The sequence below is a fragment of the Pristiophorus japonicus genome, chromosome 10 (assembly GCF_044704955.1).
Source record: "Pristiophorus japonicus isolate sPriJap1 chromosome 10, sPriJap1.hap1, whole genome shotgun sequence".
Classification (NCBI taxonomy): Eukaryota; Metazoa; Chordata; class Chondrichthyes; family Pristiophoridae; genus Pristiophorus; species Pristiophorus japonicus.
In genome coordinates, this window is record NC_091986.1 from 173,817,893 (window position 1) to 173,843,525 (window position 25,633).

The window sequence follows — 25,633 nt, forward strand, 5'->3', positions numbered from 1 at the left end:
ATGGCACTGGAATGTTGCCGACGTATCTCGTTCAAGCTGGGAGATTGGGTTCTGTGAATTTACACATTCAAGCGGCAAGTTAAAAATCTACCCCAGTAAGTTGGAGAATATGGTCTCCCTTGTACTTATCTCAGTGGCAGCACTCTTGCCTCCGAGTCAGAAGTGCTCCAGGGATCTCACGCAGCCAATGAGCTGGATTGTAAATTGCAAAAACCGCACATACGCATATCGTTATAGGGGCCGCGCGGCCCAAAACAATTACAGGGGACATTGGTGGGTGGTACTGCATGGTGTGGCAGGAAAAGGAGCCACCAGTGACAGCTGGCTGTATTTGAGTGGTGGTCGCAGGGAAAATATGGCCATCAGCGAATCACTTCCTATCTCTTCTCCTAATCACGTGTGCTTCCTCCATCACAGTCTCTTTCACTTTCTCACTATCCCCTCTCTTCACATCACACCCTCACTGCCATCAATACCATCCTTACCTCTTCACCTTTGAACTACCTACTCAACCCCTATATCCTCCCCCCCCCCCCCCCCCCCGCTCCACTGTCACACACACACACACACACACACTCCTTTTCCAGTTGCTCCCATCCCACTGTTAACCAATTGATGCTACATTTATAATAAGCATGAAAATTGTGATATGCCATGCGTTATGTCATTGTGTGCAGCATACAAACGGTGTATCTGAAGTGATCATCAAGTCGCATTTCAGTATGTGTGAAGACACCAGCAAAATCTTCCATGTGAGCACTAACAATACAAAGAAGCCCTTACTTATATGATGTAATCTTTATTAGTGCATTTCATAATATGATGAGGAAAAAATAAACTTTTTGTACAAGAAATAATGAAAACTTTGAACACAAATATTTTTTAAATGTATCAGAATTTCTCACTCTAAATATTAGGTAAACATATTTACAGTCAACAAAAATCCAGCAAATGAGGTAAAAATATGAGGTATAAATAGTTACATCCTTAAATAAAATTCCTTGTCGTACTGAATCCCAATCAGCGGCATAATACTATGTTGAGAATATGGCCCAAGTACAAATGAAAGTACAACCACTTGACTCATGCACATATAAAGTGACTACACTCATCAAGGATATGATTGCGATTAAGTATGTGACGCTGATATAGCATTATTTTCACTATTGTTTACGAGTAATTGCACCTTGTATGTTGCATATGAAAATAATACTGTGAAAATTATAATGTGCTTTAAAACATGCCCAGTATAATAGTGAAGGAGTACAATCAAGACTGTATTCTCCCTCAGAAAAGTTCTTAATAAGCTTCCAGTACAAATTCCTGTTTTTGCTAATCCAGAGTGAACAATAAATTACTGAAATGCATAATTACTTTTTTTAAATACATATTTGCATGTTGGCGGGAGGGAGGGTCAAACAATCTACTCTATCTACACATGCACATTACTTTTAGCTCGGTTGGTTTGCTCAACTATTTCCATCACAGGTATAGTCAAGCTACAACTGTGTCGAAGCAAGTCTGACCTCACCAAAGGTCATTGTTGAATTGGCCTCATTGTGCAAACACCCGGCTCACAATAGCAAAATCTGCTTAAAATTCTATGGCAAGATGTTGGGATCCAAGTGACAGGAATATCAGCTAGTCAGCCAGGCATCACAGCTGAATGTTAAAGGCTTAAAATATAGATACAGAATATATATATTTATATTTATACTTCATATAATATCTTTGTTATCTACATATATATAAAATAAAAATGCAGATGCTTCTCAGAAGCATTTATTCCTCAGACTGTGCAAAGCACAGATTAAAATTCTGTGTACATTTATGGACGAGGCCCACCATAATTACCTGGACCCTAGGCTTGGAGTCCATCGAGTATACCTGGATAAATTCAAAATAAAAATGTTGAAACAGTGACTTTCTGAACAGCTCCAGATGCATGGTCTTATACGAATCGATCCAGCAACGGGTCTACGAGCTGTGCAAAGATTGAATCAGGGGCACAAAGGGAGCGATTGCAATGTTATAAAAGCTTGCCGTGGATGATGCAGGCCAGCACCACTGTGTATCTGCAAAGCAGAGGAACACCATGGCAACCAGAACAGCACAGTACCGAGAGGGCCCTTGGCAGAGATATCATTCAATACATGGAGATTTTACAAATGTCTTTGCTGGAGAGGAAGCCATTCACCATTACTGTGAAACATTTAACCACCCTTTTGTCCATTTTCATTTCTGCCTCAAGGGATCAGCTTTCCCGGAAAATGGCTTCCCTGTTCCCTCTTCAAATGCACCCCTTTCCGATAAAGACTTTTCCATTTCAGATCTTGGTTTCAGGTCCCTCGGCAATTATAGGTTGAAATGAGTTTCTGATTCTAGCAACATCTGCTGCACACAGATACCCAAAGGCTTTGTTGTACCATTCTGGAGTTCGGCCCCTAAAAAAAATGAACACATTTAAATATTAGTGTGATGCATTCCCACAGACTGAGACAAGCATCTGCACCCAGCCACCTGGATAGACCACAAAGACCAAATACACATTACACACCAGCAAACAATTCCATTAGCATAGGAGAAAAACAAAACGTTAATTTTTTGAAAGAAAGGTTTGTGCCTTTTTTTTTTAAATCACAAAAATATCTGTGCCGTTTCAACAAGCCACTGAAAAGACATGCAATAGAGAAAATAATAAAAACAGAAAATACTGGCAATGCACAGATCTGTCTGAACATAAATGCGAAAGACAGATTCACATTTTGGGTACATTTCATCGCTAGTTCTAATGATGAATATCTCCAGAAACGCTGACCTATTTTCCTCTATCAGATGCTGATTCATTAGCTGCGTCTTTCCTGCAGTCTCAGTTTCTAGTCCATAAGAACATAAGAACATAAGAATTAGGAACAGGAGTAGGCCATCTAGCCCCTCAAGCCTGCTCCGCCATTCAACAAGATCATGGCTGATCTGGCCGTGGACTCAGCTCCACTTACCTGCCTGCTCCCCATAACCCTTAATTCCCTTATTGGTTAAAAATCTATCTATCTGTGATTTGAATACATTCAATGAGCTAGCCTCAACTGCTTCCTTGGGCAGAGAATTCCACAGATTCACAACCCTCTGGGAGAAGAAATTCCTTCTCAACTCGGTTTTAAATTGGCTCCCCCGTATTTTGAGGCTGTGCCCCCTAGTTCTAGTCTCCCCGACCAGTGGAAACAACCTCTCTGCCTCTATCTTGTCTATCCCTTTCATTATTTTAAATGTTTCTATAAGATCACCCCCTCATCCTTCTGACCTCCAACGAGTAAAGACCCAGTCTACTCAATCTGTCATAAAGTAACCCCCTCATCTCTGGAATCAGCCTAGTGAATCGTCTCTGTACCCACTCCAAAGCTAGTATATCCTTCCTTAAGTAAGGTGACCAAAACTGCACGCAGTACTCCATGTGCGGCCTCACCAATAATCTGTACAGTTGCAGCAGGACCTCCCTGCTTTTGTACTCCATCCCTCTCGCAATGAAGGCCAACATTCCATTTGCCTTCCTGATTACCTGCTGCACCTGTAAACTAACTTTTTGGGATTCATGCACAAGGACCACCAGGTCCCTCTGCACCGCAGCATGTTGTAATTTCTCCCCATTCAAATAATATTCCATTTTACTGTTTTTTTTCCCCCCCAAGGTGGATGACCTCACATTTTCCGACATTGTATTCCATCTGCCAAACCTTAGCCCATTCGCTTAACCTATCTAAATCTCTTTGCAGCCTCTCTGTGTCCTCTACACAACCCGCTTTCCCACTAATCTTTGTGTCATCTGCAAATTTTGTTACACTACACTCTGCCCCCTCTTCCAGGTCATCTATGTATATTGTAAACAGTTGTGGTCCCAGCACCGATCCCTGTGGCACACCACTAACCACCGATTTCCAACCCGAAAAGGACCCATTTATCCCGACTCTCTGCTTTCTGTTAGCCAGCAAATTCTCTATCCATACTAATACATTTCCTCTGACTCCCCGTACCTCTATCTTCTGCAGTAACCTTTTGTGTGGCATCTTATCGAATGCCTTTTGGACATCTAAATACACCACATCCATCGGTACACCTCTATCCACCATGCTCGTTATGCACTTAGCTAGTAATGCTACATTCAATAATAGATGGCCGACAGTTACAAAGCAGTAATTCCATCGTGCAGCACGGTGACATCATTAATCAGTGGAGTGAAGCTTGAGCAGTTTATGAATATCAGCAGAATTACAAGACTGAATTACTGCCTTCAAACTCAGTGCATGACATTTTTCCTTGCATTGTGTTTTTTTAAAGATTTTTTACCTTGACATGCAAGCTCAGTACAAGAGGCATGTGATGAAGGTGAAATGCTGCTAACATGACAGGAAGGTAGGATCTAGCACACATTTCAAGTATTAGATGATATAAATATAAGTATTTTTCTTTATTATAGCTATATCAGTGTTTTTTTGTGAACAATTTTTCATTTTCCAGCCTCAATGAACACATTTAATAGATAGAAAATTGGATAGGCTGTACACTAATGCTATCTTCCCTGCCCAATTTTCTTTATGTGCTGTTTCCAGATGACCCTTAATGCCTAATTACAATAAGAAGAGAATTTGTCCCTGTAGGTCTTGTTTGGCATTTTTAATCAAGCTGATATTCCCTGTGATATCAGATAAACAATAATCAAACCTCATTTTTATGGGAGAGATTTTTAACCAAGTACTATTTAGTGAAGATATGTGTGAAATGAAACCAGCAGAATATCACAACATTGATCAGACTTCTAGGTATAGAGAGATATCTTTTTCAAATAAATTCTAAATCTTTAGAAAAGCTGGATTATTGGCTATCTTTTACTTGGAGTGAACCCATTCACTGTCCTTTCTTATATAAAGAGAGGAAGAATCAGTGACAAACAAGAGAAAATATGGGAGAGCCATACAGAGGGAGAGAGAAACAGTGAAGACAAATTGAAAGGCAATGAGAAGGTGAGAGAAGGATTAGAGAATGAGAACTGGCCGACAGAAAGACAATGGTCCAGAAATTCGGTACTGGGCTGAGCGATCGCGGCCACGACAACACGTAGAAACCGTATCCGGAACGGCAACGAAAAGGTGAGGTTTTTTTTCAAACACTTGGCCACCTCCCCGTTAATTTTCGCCCCTGTAGCGGCCGATCGCCCGAAATGCATTCCCTGAAGCTGTCGACGCCCAGCGCGGCTGCAGGGGGCAACAGCCATTTTCGGGGCCAGGGCGCTAACGGGGCGATGCGCACGCTGATGATGTCACAATATGGCGAAAGTCGTTAACAGAGCTGTGCCCGGTCGCAAACCCATTTGTGCACCGTTAGTGCCCCCCCCCAGGGGCGCTAACAGGAGGTATAAAGTAGCCCAATTTCTCACCCTTTGTTTAACTTTTCTCCATAAGCAAAGCCATAGGAGATTGATTTTATACAGGAGCAGCATCAAGAATCCGGAGTTCCGTAATGTTCCAGAATTCGGGCTCCAGACCGATCAGTGGCAGGGTTGTCCAGAATTTGTAAAATGTTCCAGAATCCGGACCCGATGGTCTTGTTGACCTCGGGGCCCTGCCGCTATCCTTACTGCGGGGCCTCCTCGCCGGCCCGCCCGAATACCTCCTCGGCGGCCCGCCCGAATACCTCCTCGCCGGCCCGCCCGAATATCTTCTCGCCGGCCCACCCGAATACCTCCTCGCCGGCCCGCCCGAATATCTCCTCGGCAGGGGCCCGCCTGACGGCAACCTCCTCGCCGGCCCGCCCGAATACCTCCTCGCCGGCCCGCCCGAATACCTCCTCGCCGGCCCGCCCGAATACCTCCTCGGCGGGGCCCGCCCGAATATCTCCTCGGCAGGGGCCCGCCTGACGGCAACCTCCTTGGCGGGGCCGGACGGCCCAAACAGCTTCTCGGCAGGAATCCTCCCCTTTCTGATGTTCCGAAATCCGGAAATACCCGAACCTGGGCTTGGGTGTTTCCGGATTCATGACGTCAGGAAACAAATCGAAAGTCCGGAAAAGCCCGAAATCCGGAACAGTCTCGTTCCCGAGGGTTCTGGATTTTAGGCGCTGCACCTGTACATGAGGTTTTTTTTCTGGAAAGAGTTTGGGGAGTTCTTGAAGGACAAAGCTGTCCCCCCAAGTCCTCTGTTACTGCAGGCAAATGTTTAAACATTTAAAACTCAGATTAACGAAAGAGTGCCACTGTACAAGAGTTCGTTTACCTCAGATCAGCTCTGCTGATGTGTGTCATTCTGGATTTCCCAGAACCACAAGGCTCAATCAGACACTGACTGTCCATGACCATGGCTCGGACACCACCCACCAAAGGTGCCTCATCGTGTTCTATGGAAATGGCCACCAGCGCACATGTTCCCTTTGGTAAATCTGTCCTCCATGTTCTGAAAGAGCCAGAGACAAAGACAACAGAAGGTTATTTTATACTGAGTTTACAAGAGAAAAGTAGAAATGTAATAGTCATAGCGGAGTGCCAAATATGCAAAGAACCTCACCAGCATGACTGAATATCACGGTGGCCACAGAGGAATAAATCTAATCGATTAAATGTAAAATAAATCTTAACTACATAAACACAAGACCCAAGAACACCAACGGCTAAAAACTCGGTACCACCCCATTTGGGGGTGGTGACATTCGCAAGGTGCGAGACTTTGTCTCGTCTCTAGTGAGATATTGATGTTGCCCCCCCCCCTCCCCCGAAAGGAAATGGAGTGCTAAATCAAGTGCTCCACTTCCTTTCAGGGGCGGTAGCGGGGCAGACGCCTTGGGAGCGGGGCACAACGCTACCCATTGAGCTGCGTAGGAGGGGCTCTTCCCCAAATTAAAGGGAAGGGCTCAAGCTGCATACTCTGCAGCAAAAAAAGGGACCTACCTGGACCACCGGGGAGTGGGGGTACCGCGCCAGCAGCCCGGCACACAAGCAGAGTGATGGGTTGACCGACTGTGGCACGGACCCTGCGTCGAAAGCGCCAAAGGGGCGCACAAAAAAAAAAAATTGGCAATTTTTGTTTTAGGCACAGCCAGTCACCTCCCCTTTAACTTTCGCTCCGTGTGCAGCCGGCTGCCTGGTACGCTTCCGCTGAAGCTGTCGCTGTCATCGCCCGGTGCAGCTTCAGGGGACGATACCCAATTTCAGGTCTGGGCCACTAATGGGGCACTGTGCAAGATGATGGCGTCAGCATTGCCAGCGCAGCAGAGTGGGGCGCGACATGTTACCGCCACCGCTAAACTCCTGCTGAATTTAGCAGGAGTTGTTAGCGGCACCGCGCCCGGTCGTTTGCGCCCCGGGGCGCTAACAGGAGGTGCAAATGACCCGAATTTCTCCTCCTAAGTATTTTATTTTGGTTTTATTCAATGTTCAAATATCTAATCTAGTAATAATATGTGTGAAGATTTGTCATGTATCTTGGCTAAAATCACCACAGTGCTGAGATACATTTCATACATCAGTACTTGACTGTGATGTTCTTCAGCAACAAACCAATTCTCTTGTGGATTGCCTATGGTTTGTTACTGATGTTTGTGAGAATGAAGACATTGAACTCTAAATAGCGATGGTGATATCCTTGGCGACACAAGCACTTTGCATTTTTGGATTACTTGCATTTATGGAACGTGGGCCACACGTTCCGCCAAATTAACGCTAACCTTGTTGGAATGCATTGACATTATTTTGGTTAAAATTCCAGTCCCTTATGTTTAGTCAAAAAAGTAGATGCAAGTTAAATGAGACATTCCATCACTTTATTTTTACATACTATCTACTTTTTTTCTTAAAAGTTCCCAAAGGCAGAAATTATGGCCTTTTAAGTGCTTGCATCGAGATGTAACAGTGGCATTTTCACTAGCTAGTGTTCTTAATGTTTACAAATGGTATGCCTGCAAAGAGGCCTCCATATGCTCCAGCATCAGCTGCATTCATGGCACCTCCCTGCTGAAGATGCAAGCCTGGATTAATGTCTTCGGGTAAAGCCACAGCCACACACTTTATCATGCAACGTGGTAACATCAGATCTGACAAGTTGCTGGTTTCCAGGAGTACTGAATTTTCCATGAAGGAGTTTCAACTTGGTATACTGGGAAAATTCAAAAACCATAACCTTATATTCCCCAGAAAGCCAACCCACACATATCTCACAGATGGGAACCAGTGAAGGAAAAGAGGAAACGCACTTTTGATTACATTCAGGGGGAGTCTCTGGGAGCATGAGTTACAAAATTAGGTGGAACTTCCAAGAGTAAGTTGTGGAATAAGTAACAAGAGGAAGACCATTAAAGCAAGTCATATAAATGGGCAGATTTCTGGAGAGAGAAAAGATTGGGGAACATGATAAGAAGGTGATGTGAATGGAAGAAGAATTGTACACACTGCTGATAGATTACTGGCGAATGACTCATTTTCAGATGCTACTCTCTGGTATATGGTGCATTCTGGATTCAAAACTCACCTCAGTGTGACAAAGTCCCTGCTGGGGTGAGGAGCCATGCTGTTCAAGACATACTGGAAGATTTCAGTCTGCTTATCCAGGGATTCTATGATTTTCCACTGGAGTAGGTCATCATCCCACAGGTGGCGCTCTCGTAGTACTCGATTCAGAACTACAGAAGGTGGTGCCTCTACTTCAACAGACACCTTCCACAGACGAAGAGGGTGACCATCCCCAACCTACAATAAAAGAACCATTGACTTTCATTACTGGAGGCATTTGGTGCAAACAGTGGGATATGTAGTTTATTCCATAAGTGAGTGGAAGGGTGTATAATCCACAAGTGTTAGGTGTTAGGTGTGGCTCAGTGGTTAGCACTCTGAGTCAGAAGATTGTGGGTTCAAGCCCCATTCCAGAGACTTGAGCACAAAATCCAGGCTGACACTCCAGTGCAGTACTGTAGGGGGTGCTGTCTTTCAGATGAGAAGTTAAACTGTCTCGGATGGACGTAAAATATTCATGGGACTATTCGAAGAAGAGTAGGGGAGTTCTCCCGGTGTCCTGGCCAATATTTATCCCTCAAGGAACATCATTAAAACAGATTATCTGGTCATTAACACATTGCTATTTATGGGACCCTGTGTGGAATTTGGCTACTGCATTTCCTACATTACAACATAAATACACTTCAAAAGTATTTCATTGGCTTTAAAGTGCTTTGGGATATCTAGAGGTCGTGAAAGGTGCTATACAAATGCAAGTCTTTCTTTCAAGTGACAATACAATCAATCAAGGCTTCACCGTGCATCTGTCTGAATACTTGTATTAATTCTATGCAACTCAACCGAGAGTAAAATCAGAAACAATAAAACTTCACAAGTCACACAGTTGAAATAAAAACAGAAAATGCTGGAAGTACACAAGAGGTCACAACTTCTGTAAAGAGAAATAGTGTGACATTTCCACTAGTGAAGGGTACACATCCACAACATTATACCCTGCCCTTTCTCTTTACAGATGCTGATTGATATGTTGGGCATTTCCAGCATTTTCAGATTCTCCTTTTTATAAAAGTAGTTGAACACTGAAAATGATGAATATGCTTTATGACGTCAGGAAGAAGCTGTTGTGTCAGAATTTCTCAATTGTTATTTCAAAATATACACAAGATCTGAACTTCCTTGCCATGCGACATAAATAACAGATATCTCACTCAGATAGTAAGTAGCAGCAGGGCTTCAAGCAAAGTGAACAATTTAAGGCCGAGCACTGGATACATGACTGAATATCAATTTCTTTTACACAAATTCTTGCACTTCACCAGCATTAGTAAGAAGTCGGTTTGCCTCCTTCAGTTTTGAAAAACGGTCTATACCCAAAACAACAGCCCGGATTTTGCGGTCGATATGGTGGCGTACTCTCAAAGTATACTGCCACACCTCCTTTGATATCCACCGCAAGTTCGCGATTTCCGTACGCTCTTGCGCATGCGTGAAATCCAGAACTTGCTGTCTTTCAACGTATGTGTTGACAGGTCATCCGAGCAGATCACAAAACAGAATTGGGTTATATGCCCACCGACTACTGTGCACGGAAATGTTACAGTTGAAGGGCCTGTTTGCATCAGCATAAAGGGATTTTCAGGAATGATGGAAATCATACGTATACACTGGATCAAATGAGTTTCTGCAAATATTGGACTGGATTAGTTATAATGATGAAAATTTATCAAGAAATTAAATTTTTAGTGACGTTACACAACCATCTGCATAGAAGATACAAATAAATTACTAATGAATACTTAGAGGACATAGTTCAAACTGGTTTTATACTTTTTATCAACTAAAGGAGCATATAGGTTATTTAATTAAAATATTAAAATATAGCAGAAATACTTATGTACAATTGTACCTTTTTGTAAGCAAGTTCAGTGTTATCAGGGCACGGACACGACACCCAGCCCTTAAATTTCTCCCTGGCTTCTTTCTGGAGGTTCTGGATCACGTTCTCCAGGTACGTCTGATAATTTGCTCCCTCATCTTCCAGCTGCTTTCCGAGTTCCTCCAGTGTCAGTGGGTGGGCGTCGGCTTCAACGTAGGAGTTCCGGGATTGCGTCATCATATCTTGAGGGATCTGTTCCAAGCAGATGGATGACTGGGTAAAAGTAAACCTCAGACAGTTTTCTTTTCTGTCAATGAGCACCATAGGTCCTAATGGCTTCACTGTGAGCCAGCTGTGTCCCTAGACTCTAAAATAGTTCCAGGTTCTCAGCTTTTAGGGAACAGAGTTTCATTCTGTTGTGCAAAATGGACATTAAAACCTTAAGAAATGGTAAATTGAAATTCCAGTTGATTCATTAAAAGTATCTGATAAATTGACTGCTGCTTGCTAATTGGGGTTGTACTTGCATGTTACAGTAATTCTGAAAACTATTAAATATGAATGAATAAAAACTATTGTGGGTGCTTGTATGTGACCAGACACCCCTCATTGATATAGCTCAGTGAGGGGTCAGTATTATTTGAACCACAGGAACTATTTGTTTTCAGTGTTTATCTCCAGCTCAGAACAGGAGACTGCTGGGGGTGAGGGAGGTGGGGGGGGGCACAGTGGTGTGAGATGAGGATAGAAAAAGACAGATGCCAATAATTTTATCATAGGTTCTCCTGATCAGTTGCAACAACTTGGGCAGAAATGCTGCTTACGCAGTTTATCTGGGATTTTCACCGATCTTCTGCCGAAGTTAAGGTGCCCAATCGGGACAACCCCCGAAGAAATTATTCACATCCTTCCGATAGCGTGGAGTTCAAAACAACATACAGCATGCCAACTATGGTTTTACTAAGGTTTTATATCGATTCTACAGCTTCACTTATATATTTTAGATCTTTTGCCATTACACCCAATATTCCATTACCTTTTTTAATGACCTCATTCATAATCAAATCTTGTGAAGCTGAACCCTCAATTCCTTCTGCTCTTTCACATCACCCAGTTTTCCACCAAAACACACACAGAAACACACACAAACACAGAAATACACAGAGAAACACACACATACACAGAGAAACACACACATAGAGAAACACACACATAGAGAAACACACCCACAGAGAAACACACCCACAGAGAAACACACCCACAGAGAAACACACACACACACAAGGCCCAGGGGCAGCACAGGTCAGTCCACTCTGCGATATGTGTGCGTTCGGTCTGTGCAGCAGAGCAGGTCTCCAGTCGTCTTGGGTAATCCTTGCTACTGGGCCAAGACCTAGCTCTGTCAAGCCTGTGTGGTGGCTGGTGTGCAATGGCCACCACACGTTAAAAAAATCCATGCACAGGTATCTTCCATCCTTCGGGATGTAGTTTGGGATCTGGAATATTAGGTCTTTCCTTGAAACACCTGTGAACTCATCCCTTTTTGGCGTGGAAGCAAGTCATCCTCGTTTCGAGGGACTGGCTATGATTTTCCACCAAACTGCAATTATTTCTTTTTTTTAAAATAAAACTGCACCTCATATTTACTGACATTGAATTACATCTGTCACTTTGTAGCCCATTGAAGTATCTTATCAATATTTCTTTGCATCTTCCTTGGATCCTCAGAAATATTTACTATGCCTCCTATTTTATTAGTCTGCAAATTTGGACACCATTCCTTCTAGCCCTATTATCCAAATTATTGATATACAGAGTGAACATAAGCAGTCCCAGAACAGAACGCTTACCACTTCCCACTTTTAACCACTCTGAAAAACTGCCCTTAGCTCCAGATCTCCAATTCCTCTATTTTAACCAGTCTGTAGTCAAATTTGCTGCATTCCCTCTATTTCCCAAACCCCTTAATCTTCTCCAGTAGTCTCGTGTGTGATATCTTGTCAAAGGCTTTCTGAAAGTTCACATATGCTACATCCACTGCATTTTCCCCATCCACCATAACCGTCGCATCCTCAAAGGACTCTACTCCCTTGGCTGAGATCAGCCTGCGAAGCACAAATTTAGATTAAAGATTACTATATAGTAATGAATATTTGGTCATGTATTGTACTTCATTTTATATGCATTATGCAGGCCAAGCAATAATGATAAAGCGATTATCAAAATATGTTCTCTAAATTTTTTCAGTTCAGCTGCTCGGAGCAGAGACTCACCTGGAAAAGTTTGTTGCATTCGGTGATCATCTGGGCCAGCCCCTGCGTTGCTGCCAGATTTTCATTCAAATCTTTCTGATCTGGTTTTCCTGATGCATATTTACGCTGCATTACCCTATTGTAATTAAATAGGAAAAAGCCCGTCATCAGTCAATATTAAACTGAAAAGATTATGGCACACGCAAGTGTGGCCCCGCGGTGACAGAAGGAGCTGACCATTACATTTCCCCATGAAAAACAGTTATTTGTCCTCTTAAAAGCCTGCTGTTTGTCGGCTTGGTGAGTCACTTAGACGCCTCTGCTTCTGATATGCCCATTGTTAACTGTGGAGGCTGATTCATGGCATATTCTCGAGTACAGATGACAATGCTCCTTTCAATCCTGGACCATAACATAAATTTTAAATGTTCCTGAAATAATTCATTAATATTACACAATGAGAAAAGTCCACTTGGCCCATTCAAGGCTGCCACTTTCCTGTAATTTGCTCTGGTATGCATCTTCTCCACTTATTCCCCTGAGGGTGGGTAAAACTTCCAAGAAAATTAAAGTCTTGTGAAATCTGCCTCTGATCTCCAAAAGTTAATTGAGTGAAAATTCTAGTATATCAATTTGTTGTTACAGCTTGGATTCACGTGTCTATATACATTTGCTGTTTTACCCAGAAAATAAATACACTTAGCTCATTAAACAATGTAATCAGGGAAGGGGAAATGAAAAGCTTCAGTCAAGTTTAGCAGTGCCAGGTTATAACGAAAAGATAAATCGCATTCACATATAAAATCAACCACCAAGAAATAAAGTAATAGTTGCCTCAGCTTATATTTTTTAGGTTCTAAGTTTAGGTTTTACATAGCTTTTTTTGAATAACCTGATATATATCTAGCTTTTTATTTTATTAATGAATGATTTTTGGGAGGTGAAAGATCCAGTGTTATCATAGAATCATAGAAAATAGGTGCAGGAGAAGGCCATTCGGCCCTTCGAGCCTGCATCACCATTCAAGAAGATCATGGCTGATCATTCACCTCAGTACCCCTATTTGCGCACAGCAAGCTCCCACAAACAGCAATGTGATCATGACCAGATAATCTGTTTTACTTATGTTGATTGAGAGATAAATATTGGCCAGGACACCGTGGATAACTCCCCTGCCATGGGATTGTTGACGCTCACCTGAGAGGGGACGGGGCCTTGGTTTAATGTCTCATCCGAAAGATGGCACCACTGATAGTGCAGCACTCCTTCAGTATTGCACTGGAGTGTCAGCTCAGAGGCAAGGGTGCTACCAACTGAGCCACAGTTGAAGGACTGTAAAAGATTTCTGGAGGTCACAGGTAGGGTAGTGTAAGAGGCAAATAAGTGGCAGGTGCAATTTAATGTGGATAAGTATGAGATAATATATTTTGGGAGAGAAAGAAAGGAGTGCGAGTGCAGGTAGATAAAACCATAAGAAAATAGTGGAAATTTGGGGTTTGTAAATAGGGGCACAGCGGATAAGAGTAAAGAAGTATGATGATTTTTACAAAATATTGCTTTGGTCAAAGTTAAGAGTATCATGTGCAATTTTGAGAACCCTAGTATAAAAGGACATCAAGACCATAGAGAACACATACAGAGTAGATTCACCAGGATATTTTGATGGAGTGAATTGGGAAAGGCTAGTTGAGGATTCAGGGATGAGGGGTTATCAATTTATAACTAACACCAAGAGTATAATGAGTCACAATAGGAGAAATGTCTTCACACAAGGGGTTATTGGAGCATGGAATACATTGTCACAGGGAGTAGTTGAGGTAGAAATTATTTCATATTTTAAAGGAAAATTGGATAAATATTTGAAACAGAGGAAAACAAGACGATGGGTGAGAACAGGGCAGCGAGATTAGCTATGCTCACTCTAGCAAGGAGTTGGAACAGACACAATGGGCCGCATGGCCTTCTTGTGCACTGTAAACTTCTACAATTCTAATCAGATCGAGCATATGTTTTCTGATCTGAAACAGCATTTATAAATTTAGATATTTAAACGCATTGACTCATAGCATTATTAATATCAGCACTGATTCTGAATATGGAGCAGAGCTTCCTTGGCTTTTAAATTCATTGAATAAAGCTCAGAAGGCTTTAGTTTAGGATTGAAGCTTTTATTAAACCATTGTGAACTTCCACAGATAGTGTATAGTGGCAAAATGCCCAAATTCAGATTATACCAGTAATATCTAGGATACCTTGGTGAGGAACTTCCTTTCTTGATTAAATTCAGGTGGAAGAGGGAAGGTGCCAAGCAGACAGCAAGGTTCATAGCAGTCATCTGATTTTCTGTTACGGATGTCACGTCACTAAGGAAACAAAGAAGTGTTTGCAGGACTTCACGGTTTTCGTCTGACATCAGCATACTGGCTGCCTGCACCGCCTGCAGTCGCTGCTCTTTGGGAACATCTACACATCAGAGGGCAACACACACAGTTAGCAAACAGTCAAGAATTATCGAACACTTTATGACAGATTTTTAAAATCACAGATTTAGTGGATTGTCTCAGTCTTTTTATATCTAGATTTATCTGTTTATCAAAGGATTGCATTACTGTAGATTGAAAAGATGCTATCATCTTTGTTTTGTTGTTTATGAATCCCCTACTATTGCGAGTAATGGTCATATACCATTCTCTCTACTAGCCTTCCTAGCTTTAATAATATGAGTGTGAGTAAATAGTATATGGATCATGGTATAAATTAAAACATTACTTTCAGGCACATTCTTCACGTTTGGAGATCAGAGTTCAGAATGGAGGTGGACAGGGGTACTGTTCACAAAACCTCATATGATGAGCACTGAGTGAGGATGTGGTCTTCCCTAGGTGGATATGGAGTAAATCCTTGCTACTGATGTGCAAATTTCACCATGTCGTTCAAGTGGGGGCACTGCCAGACCTGGACATGGGTCACTTGGCCAGCCCTCAGTGAAAAATTGATGCATAAACTGTAAAGCTAGGGGAAAAATGTATACAAAAGAAACTAATGAAGTAAGTTACAAAATGGGGGAGGTTGAAATTAAGTTTTAAGAATACAGAATTCTAACGATTATTGATCCCATCATTCAGCCACTCATTGCTTAATATTGATTCTCTACCAGTATACCTTCTTCAATGGGTGCATTCCTATTTCATAAAAACATAGAAAATAGGTGCAGGAGTAGACCATTCAGCCTTTGAGCCTGCACCACCAGTCAATATGATCATGGCTGATCATGCAACTTCAGTACCCCATTCCTGCTTTCTCTCTACACCCCTTGATCCCTATCGTCATAAGGATCACATCTAACTCCCTTTTGAATATATCTAACGAACTGGCCTCAACAACTTTCTGTGATAGAGAACTCCACAGGTTCACAATACTCTGAGTGAAGAAGTTTCTCCTCATCTTGGTCCTAAATGGCTTACCCCTTATCCTTAAACTGTGACCCCTGGTTCTGGACTTGGCCAACATCGGGAACATTCTTCCTGCATCTAACCTGTCCAATCCCGTCAGAATTTTATATGTTTCTATGAGATCCCTTCTCATTCTTCTAATTTCCAGTGAATATAAGCCTAGTCGATCCAGTCTTTCTTCTTATGTCAGTCCTGCCATTCCGGGAATCAGTCTGGTGAACCTTCGCTGCACTCCCTCATAGCAATAATGTCCTTCCTCAGATTAGAAGACCAAAACTGTACATAATATTCAAGGTGTGGCCTCACCAAGGCCCTGTACAACTGCAGTAAGGTCTCCCTGCTCCTATACTCAAACCCGCTTGCTATGAAGGCCAACATGCCATTTGCCTTCTTCACCGCCTGCTATTCCTGCATGCCAACTTTCAATGACTGATGTACCATGACACCCACATCTCATTGCACCTCCCCTTTTCCTGATCGGTCACCATTCAGATAATATTCTGCCTTCCTGTTTTTGCCACCAAAGTGGATAACCTCACATTTATCCACATTATACTGCATCTGCCATGCATTTGTCCACTCACCTAACTTGTCCAATTCACCCTATAGCCTCTTAGCATCCTGCCACCCAGCTTAGTGTCATCTGCAAACTTAGAGATATTACATTCAATTCCTTCATTTAAATCATTAATGTATATTATAAATAGCTGGGGTCCCATCACTGAACCTTGCGGTACCCCACTAGTCACTGCCTGCCATTCTGAAAAGGACCCATTTATTCCTGCTCTTTGCTTCCTGTCTGCCAACGAGTTCTCTATCCTCGTCAATACATTACCCCCAATACCATGTACTTTAATCTCTTGTGTGGGACCTTGTCAAAAGCCTTTTGAAAGTCCAAATACACCACATCCACTGGTTCTCCCTTGTCCACTCTACTAGTTACATCCTCCAAAAATTCTAGAAGATTTGTTAAGCATGATTTCCCTTTCATAAATCCATGCTGACTTGGACCGATTCTGTCACTGCTTTCCAAATGCGCTGCTATTACATCTTTAATTTCTGTCAATGGCAATGGAGAACTCAGACAAGAGTGCAGCAATATGATTCCAAGGCTCACTGCTCCCTTCCAGTTTTTATCTCTTCTACTACTATTTCATGTCTTCATTTTTGGTGCTTCCATATATATGCATGTGTCTAACCATTATTTGCCCTTTCTACTTACCAAGCATCCCTTTACTTCTTGTTTCCCCCCACGATGGGGATACTTTACAGTAATAACTAGTAACTACTCTCTTTGGGACTTATAGCCTATAGTTTTAACTATGAGCTGAGGATGGGGATGATGTGGATGGGGATGCTAGATAAGCTAATGAGGGAGAAAGAAATAGAAGGTAATGCTGATAGGGTTAGATGAAGAGGGGTGGGAGGAGGCTCATGTGGAACATAAACAGCGGTATGGACCAGCTGGGCCAAATGCTGTACATTCTATGTAGTTCTATGAATTCTCTACAACTGTACAGCGTATTGGTGAGGTCACACCTGGAGTGCTGCATACAGTTTTGGTCTCCGTAATAAAGGAAGGATATACTTGCATTGGAGGCTGTATAGAGAAGGTTCACTCGGTTGATTCCAGAGATAAGGGGGTTGACTTATGAGGGTAGGTTGAGTAGATCGGGCCTATGCACATTGGAGTTCAGAAGAATGAGAGGTGATCTTATTGAAACTTATTAAGATAATGAGGGGGCTCGGCAAGGTGGATGCAGAGAGGATATTTCCACTCATAGGAGAAACTAAAACTAGGGGACATAGTCTTAGAATAAGGGGCCGCCCATTTAAAACTGAGATGAGGAGGAATTTCTTCTCTGAGAGAGTTGTAAACCTATGGAATCCTCTGCCCCAGAGAGCTGTGGACACTGGGTCATTGAATGTATTTAAGGCGGAGATAGACAGATTTTTGAGCGCTAAGGGAGTAAAGGGTTATGGGGAGCGGGCAGGGAAGTGGAACTGAGTCCATGATCAGATCAGCCATGATCTTGTTGAATGGCAGAGCAGGCTCGAGGAGCCAAATAGCCTACTCCTACTCCTGCTCCTATTTCTTATGTTCTTATATTTTCTAACTGAATTTAAAAAAAAATCTAAATCAGCAGCTACTTTATGGGATATCTGACACAGTCTCACCTGAAATGATGAATCTACACCTGAAATGACGAAATACTGAATCTACATAATTAGTACATCTCACTAAACATGTTTGGAATAAATCTTTACTGGGGTTATTTCAGTCCACACTTTCATTCTTTGGGCCCAAGTTTCCACATGATTTGCGCCTGATTTTTAGGAGCAACTGGTGGAGAACGGACTATCTTAGAAATCGCAATTCTCCCCTTTTTTTTTCTGCAGTTCTAGTCAGGTAGAACAGTTCTACTTTGGAACAGAATTTTTTCTTCAAAAGGGGGCGTGTCCGGCCACTGACGCCTGATTTGAAAGTTTCCACAGTGAAAACGTACTCCAAACTAAAGTAGAATGGAGCCAGTAAAGATTTTTGTAGAACTGAAAAAACCTGTTCTACACATTAAAAAATCAGGCGCAGGTTACAAATTAGGCGTCCAGAACGAGGTGGGGGGGGAGGGGGGGGGGGAAGGGAACTCATTAAATTCTACAATAAATCCTTATTTATACTTCTACAAATATTATACAAATAAATCCAACCTGAATAAACATTTATAAGCGAAGAAAAGATTAAATAAACCATCTTCCTACCTGTGTGAAAGTGCTTCAGCCAGGGAGAATTCTGCAGCCGTTCATGCCGCTGAGCGGGAGGGGGAGAGAGAGAGAGAGAGAGAGAGAGAGAGAGAGAGAGAGGGAGAGGGTGGGGGAGGGAGAGAGGGAGAGAGAGGGGGAGGGGGAGGGAGGGAGAGAGAGGGGGAGAGAGAGAGAGAGAGAGAGAGAGAGAGAGAGAGAGAGAGAGAGAGAGAGAGGGGGAGGGAGAGAGAGAGAGAGAGGGAGAGGGAGGGGGAGGGAGAGAGGGGGGGAGGGAGAGAGGGGGGAGGGAGAGAGGGGGGGAGGGAGAGAGGGGGGAGGGAGAGAGGGGGGGAGGGAGAGAGGGGGGGAGGGAGAGAGGGGGGGAGGAGAGAGGGGGGAGGGAGAGAGGGGGGGAGGGAGAGAGGGGGGGAGGGAGAGAGGGGGGAGGGAGAGAGGGGGGGAGGGAGAGAGGGGGGGAGGGAGAGGAGAGGGGGGGAGGGAGAGAGGGGGGGAGGGAGAGAGGGGGGGAGGGAGAGAGGGGGGAGGGAGAGAGGGGGGGAGGGAGAGAGGGGGGGAGGGAGAGAGGGGGGGAGGGAGAGAGGGGGGAGGGAGAGAGGGGGGGAGGGAGAGAGGGGGGAGGGAGAGAGGGGGGGAGGGAAGAGAGGGGGGGAGGGAAGAGAGGGGGGGAGGGAAGAGAGAGGGGGAGGGAAGAAAGGGGGAGGGAAGAAAGGGGGGAGGGAAGAAAGGGGGGAGGGAAGAGGGGGGTGGGAAAAGAGAGGGGGAGGGAGAGGGAGAGGGAGAGGGAGAGGTCAGATCGGATCCAGTCCGGGAGCGGGAGTCGGGTCCAGTGGGGGGGGCGGCGGGAGCATGGGTCAGGTTGGGTCCAGTCCGGGGGGGGGGGCGGGGAGCGGGAACAGGAGCTCGGGTCGGGTCGGGTCAGTCGGGGGCGGTGGGGGGGAGCGGGTCTCGGGTCTGGTCGGCGGGGGGAGCGGGTGTCGGGTCTCGGGTTGGGGCGGGGGGGGGGGAGCGGGTGTCGTGTCTGGTCGGCTGGGGGGGGAGGGGGGAGCGGGTGTCGGGTCTGGTCCGGAGGCAGAGGGGGGGGAGCGGGTGTCGGGTCTGGTCCGGAGGCAGGGGGGAGCAGGTGTCGGGTCTGGTCCGGAGGCAGGGGGGGGGGGCGGGGAGCGGGTGTCGGGTCTGGTCGGCTGGGGGGTGGGGGGGGGGAGCGGGTGTCGGGTCTGGTCGGCTGGGGGGTGGAGCGGGTGTCGGGTCTGGTCCGGAGGCAGGTGGGGGGAGGAGCGGGTGTCGGGTCTGGTCTGGAGGCAGGGGGGAGCGGGTGTCAGGTCTGGTCGGGAGGAAGCAGGAGCTGGCCGTGGGAGGAGCCTTATTCACGCAGCCCCAGTGAGGCCATTGGGCCAGGGCTAGGGGCTGCGTGCTTCAGGCGCCTGGAGCTACTGCACTTGCGTGCCCACTGTAGCGCGCATGTGCAGAGGTCCCGGCACTGTTTTCAGCGCAGGGACCTGGCTCCGCCCCCCCACAGCTCGTGCTGGCTGCGCCGAGGGCCAGAGGACCTCCAGGTAGGTGGAGAATACCGAGGATTTTTTTAGGCGCCGTTTTAGGCGCGAAGAACGGGCGTCCAGCTCGGAGGGGCGCCCGTTATTTTTCTTGTGGAAACTTGGGCCCTTTATTTGTACCGAAACAGAAGTGAAAGTTATCACATTTATTTCAAAACCATTTGATTTTATCTTAGTTCAAAAGAGTTTGTAATTCAGCTTATGTAGTATAATTACTAAGAGAATTTTGCTATTATCGTTGTTAGTTATTCTATATTTCTATTGGATATATTGTTTCCATTTGGTTCCGTTGTAAATGAGTATGACATAACCATTGAGCACGAGTTACAGGACATAAATTAGGAAAGCTCCATTAACTGTTATAATCAAAATTCTCATTGGACAATGTGATGCTTACATTGATAGATATGAAGGAAGGTTTCCCCTAGCTTGCTGGTCAGGAGAGGATCAGGAAGATCTCGAAAGAACTGCTTCAGCATATCAGCTACATCATACGCGCATTGATCTTCATAACTGACATTATCTGGAGAAGCCTCGTTCATCTGTCGAAGAGCTTGAATTCGGGATTTGGCTCCAGACTTCCTAAAGAGACCCACCTAGAAGAACATACAAATATAAGAATGGAAAAAAAAAATTAGCACAGCTGCTCTGCTGTAAGTTATTAGATTCATTGACTGTCAGGAGTAGAACTGATAGTTCTAAAATAATACTTAACATCTGCAACACTCGGCCGCAGGATTAATTAACATCAAATCCACAGGACAAATTATTGAATCTCACTTTCTCCATCTTAACCATCTGTTCATTTGAATTACTCTGTAAATCCATGAACACTGCATGTAATTATAAAAATATACAAGCTGTGTCTAAAATGAGAGTTTTAAAATATCTACCGGTACATTAAAAATGCCCGAAAGTACAAGGTAAACAGCTATTTTTTGGTGTATAATAATGCTCTACAATCTTCAGCAGAAAAAAATTCTCCTATTTCTTAAAATGAATGAACAGTTCCCCTTTGATTATTACATACTCATCCTCTTCCTGAAGAAAATGGAGGTTGGAGAAAGTGAATATGAACCAATATTATTTCAAGCCAATTCAGCAGACCAACTAGTCTGAACTCTTGTTACTGATTTTAAAATGGAATACAAGATTCATCATATGGACAAGTCCACGATCATCTAAGACTTCCACAGTATGTAATGCAGGCTGAGTTTTTGGTGGCATCAGAATTCCAGATCCAAATAGGGCACTGAAACTGATGTATTTGACAACATTGGCATTGCCCATTAATTTCTGAGCTGTTTGACGTGAAAACTGTGTTCAATCATCATCTACCATCTCGGTATATTTTGTTTGCAGATGGCTGTACTTGCATCATTGGGTGCACTTCCTATGTCTCAGGCTGCTGAATTATACTCTCACTGATTAGTTACTCAATGCCACATCCTCCGTTAGCAAAACTAATACCTATGTTCGCTTTTGCATGTTGCTAGTCAACCAAAGTTTAATCATTTTTAATTTTAATTAAGAAAATTGACAAATATTTCTCACTCCAGACTGGCAGTTAGGCCCATGCAATTATTCAAGAGGGAGTTAGATATGGCCCTTACGGCTAAAAGGATCAAGGGGTATGGAGAGAAAGCAGGAAACAGGTACTGAGGTGAATGATCAGCCATGATCTTATTGAATGGTGGTGCAGGTTTGAAGGGCCGAATGGCCTACTCTTGCACCTATTTTCTATATTTCTAGGTTATCAAATTGGCTATTCAGAATACCATGAAAACTGATATTAGGCCAAATATAGATTTCGACATACTAACTGGAAAATGTGACAATCAATTAACGCCATCGATGTCAATGATAAAAGCAGTAAGATCTAGTCTGTTTCAATGTATTTATTCATGTACCTGATCTAGACACTGGCTCCTCAGATAGCGCATGGCTTGCTGAATGCTCTGAGGGAGGGGCTGTCCTGTCCTCTGTACATGAACTATCAAAGGCACACCAAAGACATTCTTGTCTTTGTAGTCAGGCACTTTCATCCTCTTCATGAATTTTGGCACAGACCTGCAAGAAACCATTTCACATTACTTGCAGAAGGAGATGTGATTGACTTCAGCATCAACATGACATCCCTTTCACCAAAACGGTTCATACAGAAAAGCTGTACACCACATCTCTGATTTTTTTTTTTAAATCATTGTCAAACCAAGCTATTTCTATAAAATATACAGAAGTACGATTTTTAAAACTTTTTTTTTTTAAATAAAGAATGCGCAATTTATTTTCGTTAAAAACATTCTCTTCCCATCAGTAGCTGCTATTATAGCAGTGAAGTCAGGGGGAACTGGCGTACTTTGAAAGTGTTTAACCCAAAAAGTGCACTTTGTATAAAATGCAGCGCCTGAATTACAAATGAGTAAAAACAACGTGAAAGCTTTCCTCATTCAGCGGCAGACTGTTACCAAACGTGAAAAAATCATCAGACTGTGCTTTCATAGATGAAATATCATGAAAACCCACAAAACTAAATAAAAACATTCTGATTTACAAGACACATTCCAACCCACTATCCCACTGCCACAAATGTACAGCACACACATGAACATGAATAGGCCATTCAGCCCCTTGAGCCTGCTCCACCATTCAATTAGATCATGGCTGATCTGTATCATAACTCCATTTACCCGCCTTGCTTCAATAACCCTTAATACCTTTGCCCAGCGAAAATCTATAACTCGAGTTTTAAAATTTTCAATTGACCCCCAGCTTCAACAGCTTTTTGAGGGAGAGAGTTTGAGATTTCCACTAGCCTTTGTATGAAGAAGTGCTTGCTGACATCACACCTAAACTGCCTAGCTCTAATTTTAAGGTTATGACTCCACAACCACCACATTCCTCCTCAGTGATGTGTATCAAAACAAGGTCAATTCCCTTCATATTTTTTTTAAAGCAATTAAAAGAAATAATAAAGTACATTCAATCATCATCCAAAGGGAACAATCATGTAAGTGGACCTGATCAGATGCAACGTTGACAAATTTGTCACATGTATTATGTGGTCAGATTACTTTATTGCTCAAATGTGGTATCACTTCAAAAATCTATTAACAGGAAATAGTGGATATTGTTAATTATCACTACAATTTTCCACTAGTGGAAATTAGAGGGCTGAAAGTCTGCAGTCCTTCGACTGGAATGCACTTGATATACCGTAAATTAGGCCAAGACCCAGATGCACAGGGTCTTGGCTTAACTTGGGAGTTGCTGTAATTGCCTGCTGGGGGTGCAGCCTCTGCCTGTCCAAGCAAGGCCATTGCATAAGAAGGGAGCAGAGAAGGGCCTGTCCCGAGGTGGAGATTCTTTGCATCAGAACTTCCAATGTTCTGGCCCTCAGAAGGACCCAATGTAGATCATGCCCAAGATGATGCTAACCATTGGAAGTTAGGATCCACCTAGAGGTCAACCAGGATCATGGCCCCTGAAGAAAAGGAGCCAAATGTTTATAAATATGTACAAATGCAGCCCCAGAATAATTTGAAGTGCCCCCAGTGACCACCTTACAAAGGAGAATGCCGCGGGGGCATTTTAAACATTGTTTCAAAGTGTCCCCAACATCCTCCCTTTCTCCCATCGTCAGAACCAACAATCTCTGATGTACGTTGTGACAATGGTGATAATTGGGGACACGAGGCAGGATTTTCAGACGGGAAACCCAGGCTGGCTATCTGTCGGACTGAAAAATCAGCTGAGAATCAGATGTCAGGTAATGGTGACATCGCGGAGGGAGGGAGGGTCGGCTGATGGGGGGCGTGGCCGATCGAGGGAGAGGATGGGGGTCGGCAGATCGCAGAGGGGATGGGGGGGATGGGGGTCGGTCGATTGCGGGGGGAGGGAGGGGGGAGGGCGATCGAGGGGGTATGGGGGTCGGCCTATCACGGGGTAGGGAGGGTCAGCCGATCGAGGGGGGATGGGGGTCGGCTGATCGCGGGGCTCTGATCACGTGGAGGGGGGCTCGTTGGGTCTGGCCTCTGCTCTCCTGGCCCATAAGCAGTGCAATAAAGGCACTTATCGTATGGATCTCTTGACTCCTTTTATATGCTGGGATTAAAAATTAAAATTGTGATAAAATGGAAGCACGCTGATCCTTTAAAGATTTAGTGGTTGGCCCGCCTCCCGAGAGCAGGTTGCTCACCCATCTCCCCCAAAACCAGAAGTAGGTGGGTTGGAGGAGGCTTTGAGAATTTAAAGGTTTTTAATCTTTCCATCTGTCCCTGGGAGGGTTAAAATCCCCCCCCCCTCCCCCCCGTAGTCTCTAAATTAAAAGTGCCATTAAACTCTCTAAAATTTGGACAGCTCTCTTTGTTGAATGTACCTGTCCTGTTGCAGTGCTCACTTATTATAAAATGGTTCTGCATGTTTCTTGAAGGGATGCTGCATCAGGCAGCCCTTGTTACTTTAAACGTACATCTCAATAGGTGGTTGAACTAAAAGCAACAAAGACAGCAATCTATTTTATTGACGATATGGAGATATTCATTTCTTGCATACAAATGATGTCTAAGGACAAGAATAATGCATGACATGCTTTCCTATTAAATAGGATTGATCCCACTTTTTTAAATGCTGAATTTATCACAGAATCACTTTGTTAATTTGTTCTGTAATATAACTTAAAGCTCCCAGTGTCACAAAATTCCCTAGTTGCAAAACAACTGTGCATGTGGTAGGCTGAGCCCTTCAGCTTTGCAGCTGTCAGAAACGATGCCAAGCCCTCCCTTCAATGGCAATGCTTACATTTTCACCAAGACAGAAGAAAAACCCATACCTTTATTTCAGCCTCCAACCCTTCAAAGGTAAAATCATCACCTCATCTATCTTGCAGCATTGCTGCCAAAGGTGGAACTGCACATGACAACAATGCTGGAGGGCTGATGTAGCATAAAGAAGGCACTGTTTTAAATAGTACTGTAGGAAACAGAAAGCAATACATTGCACTTGCTCAGATTGAAAGTAAGCTGTGTAAGTTTTAGTGAACTTGCCTTTAACATATTAAATGGAGTCAATGACAGGAACCCTAACCTTTAGCAGAAGAAATGTGATATTGGGTTAGGATGAGTTGAAATATAAAGGAATAGAATACTTTTTAATCATAGTACCCTGCACAAATCTAGCTTAGATATTGGCTGGTTTTGCAGTCAGTGGTAAACCAACGCGCGGGCTGTTCATTACACTTACACTTGCCC

General features: G+C 43.8%; 1 protein-coding gene across 3 annotated transcripts in view; it reads right to left on the reverse strand.

Annotated features, from left to right (window-relative positions):
* Positions 1–812: 812 nt before the first annotated feature.
* The window catches only part of LOC139275203 (stAR-related lipid transfer protein 13-like), a 603,587-nt gene continuing 578,766 nt past the window's right edge, over positions 813–25,633 (reverse strand). For all 3 annotated transcript variants that reach the window (XM_070892343.1, XM_070892344.1, XM_070892345.1), the window contains 8 exons: positions 22,295–22,454; positions 20,782–20,980; positions 14,872–15,082; positions 12,641–12,755; positions 10,398–10,619; positions 8,508–8,725; positions 6,264–6,440; positions 813–2,444 (listed from right to left, as the gene is read on the reverse strand). In XM_070892343.1, coding sequence (XP_070748444.1) covers positions 2,327–2,444; positions 6,264–6,440; positions 8,508–8,725; positions 10,398–10,619; positions 12,641–12,755; positions 14,872–15,082; positions 20,782–20,980; positions 22,295–22,454 — 1,420 coding nt within the window. In that variant the 3' untranslated portion in view covers positions 813–2,326. The remainder of the gene's footprint in view (positions 2,445–6,263; positions 6,441–8,507; positions 8,726–10,397; positions 10,620–12,640; positions 12,756–14,871; positions 15,083–20,781; positions 20,981–22,294; positions 22,455–25,633) is intronic.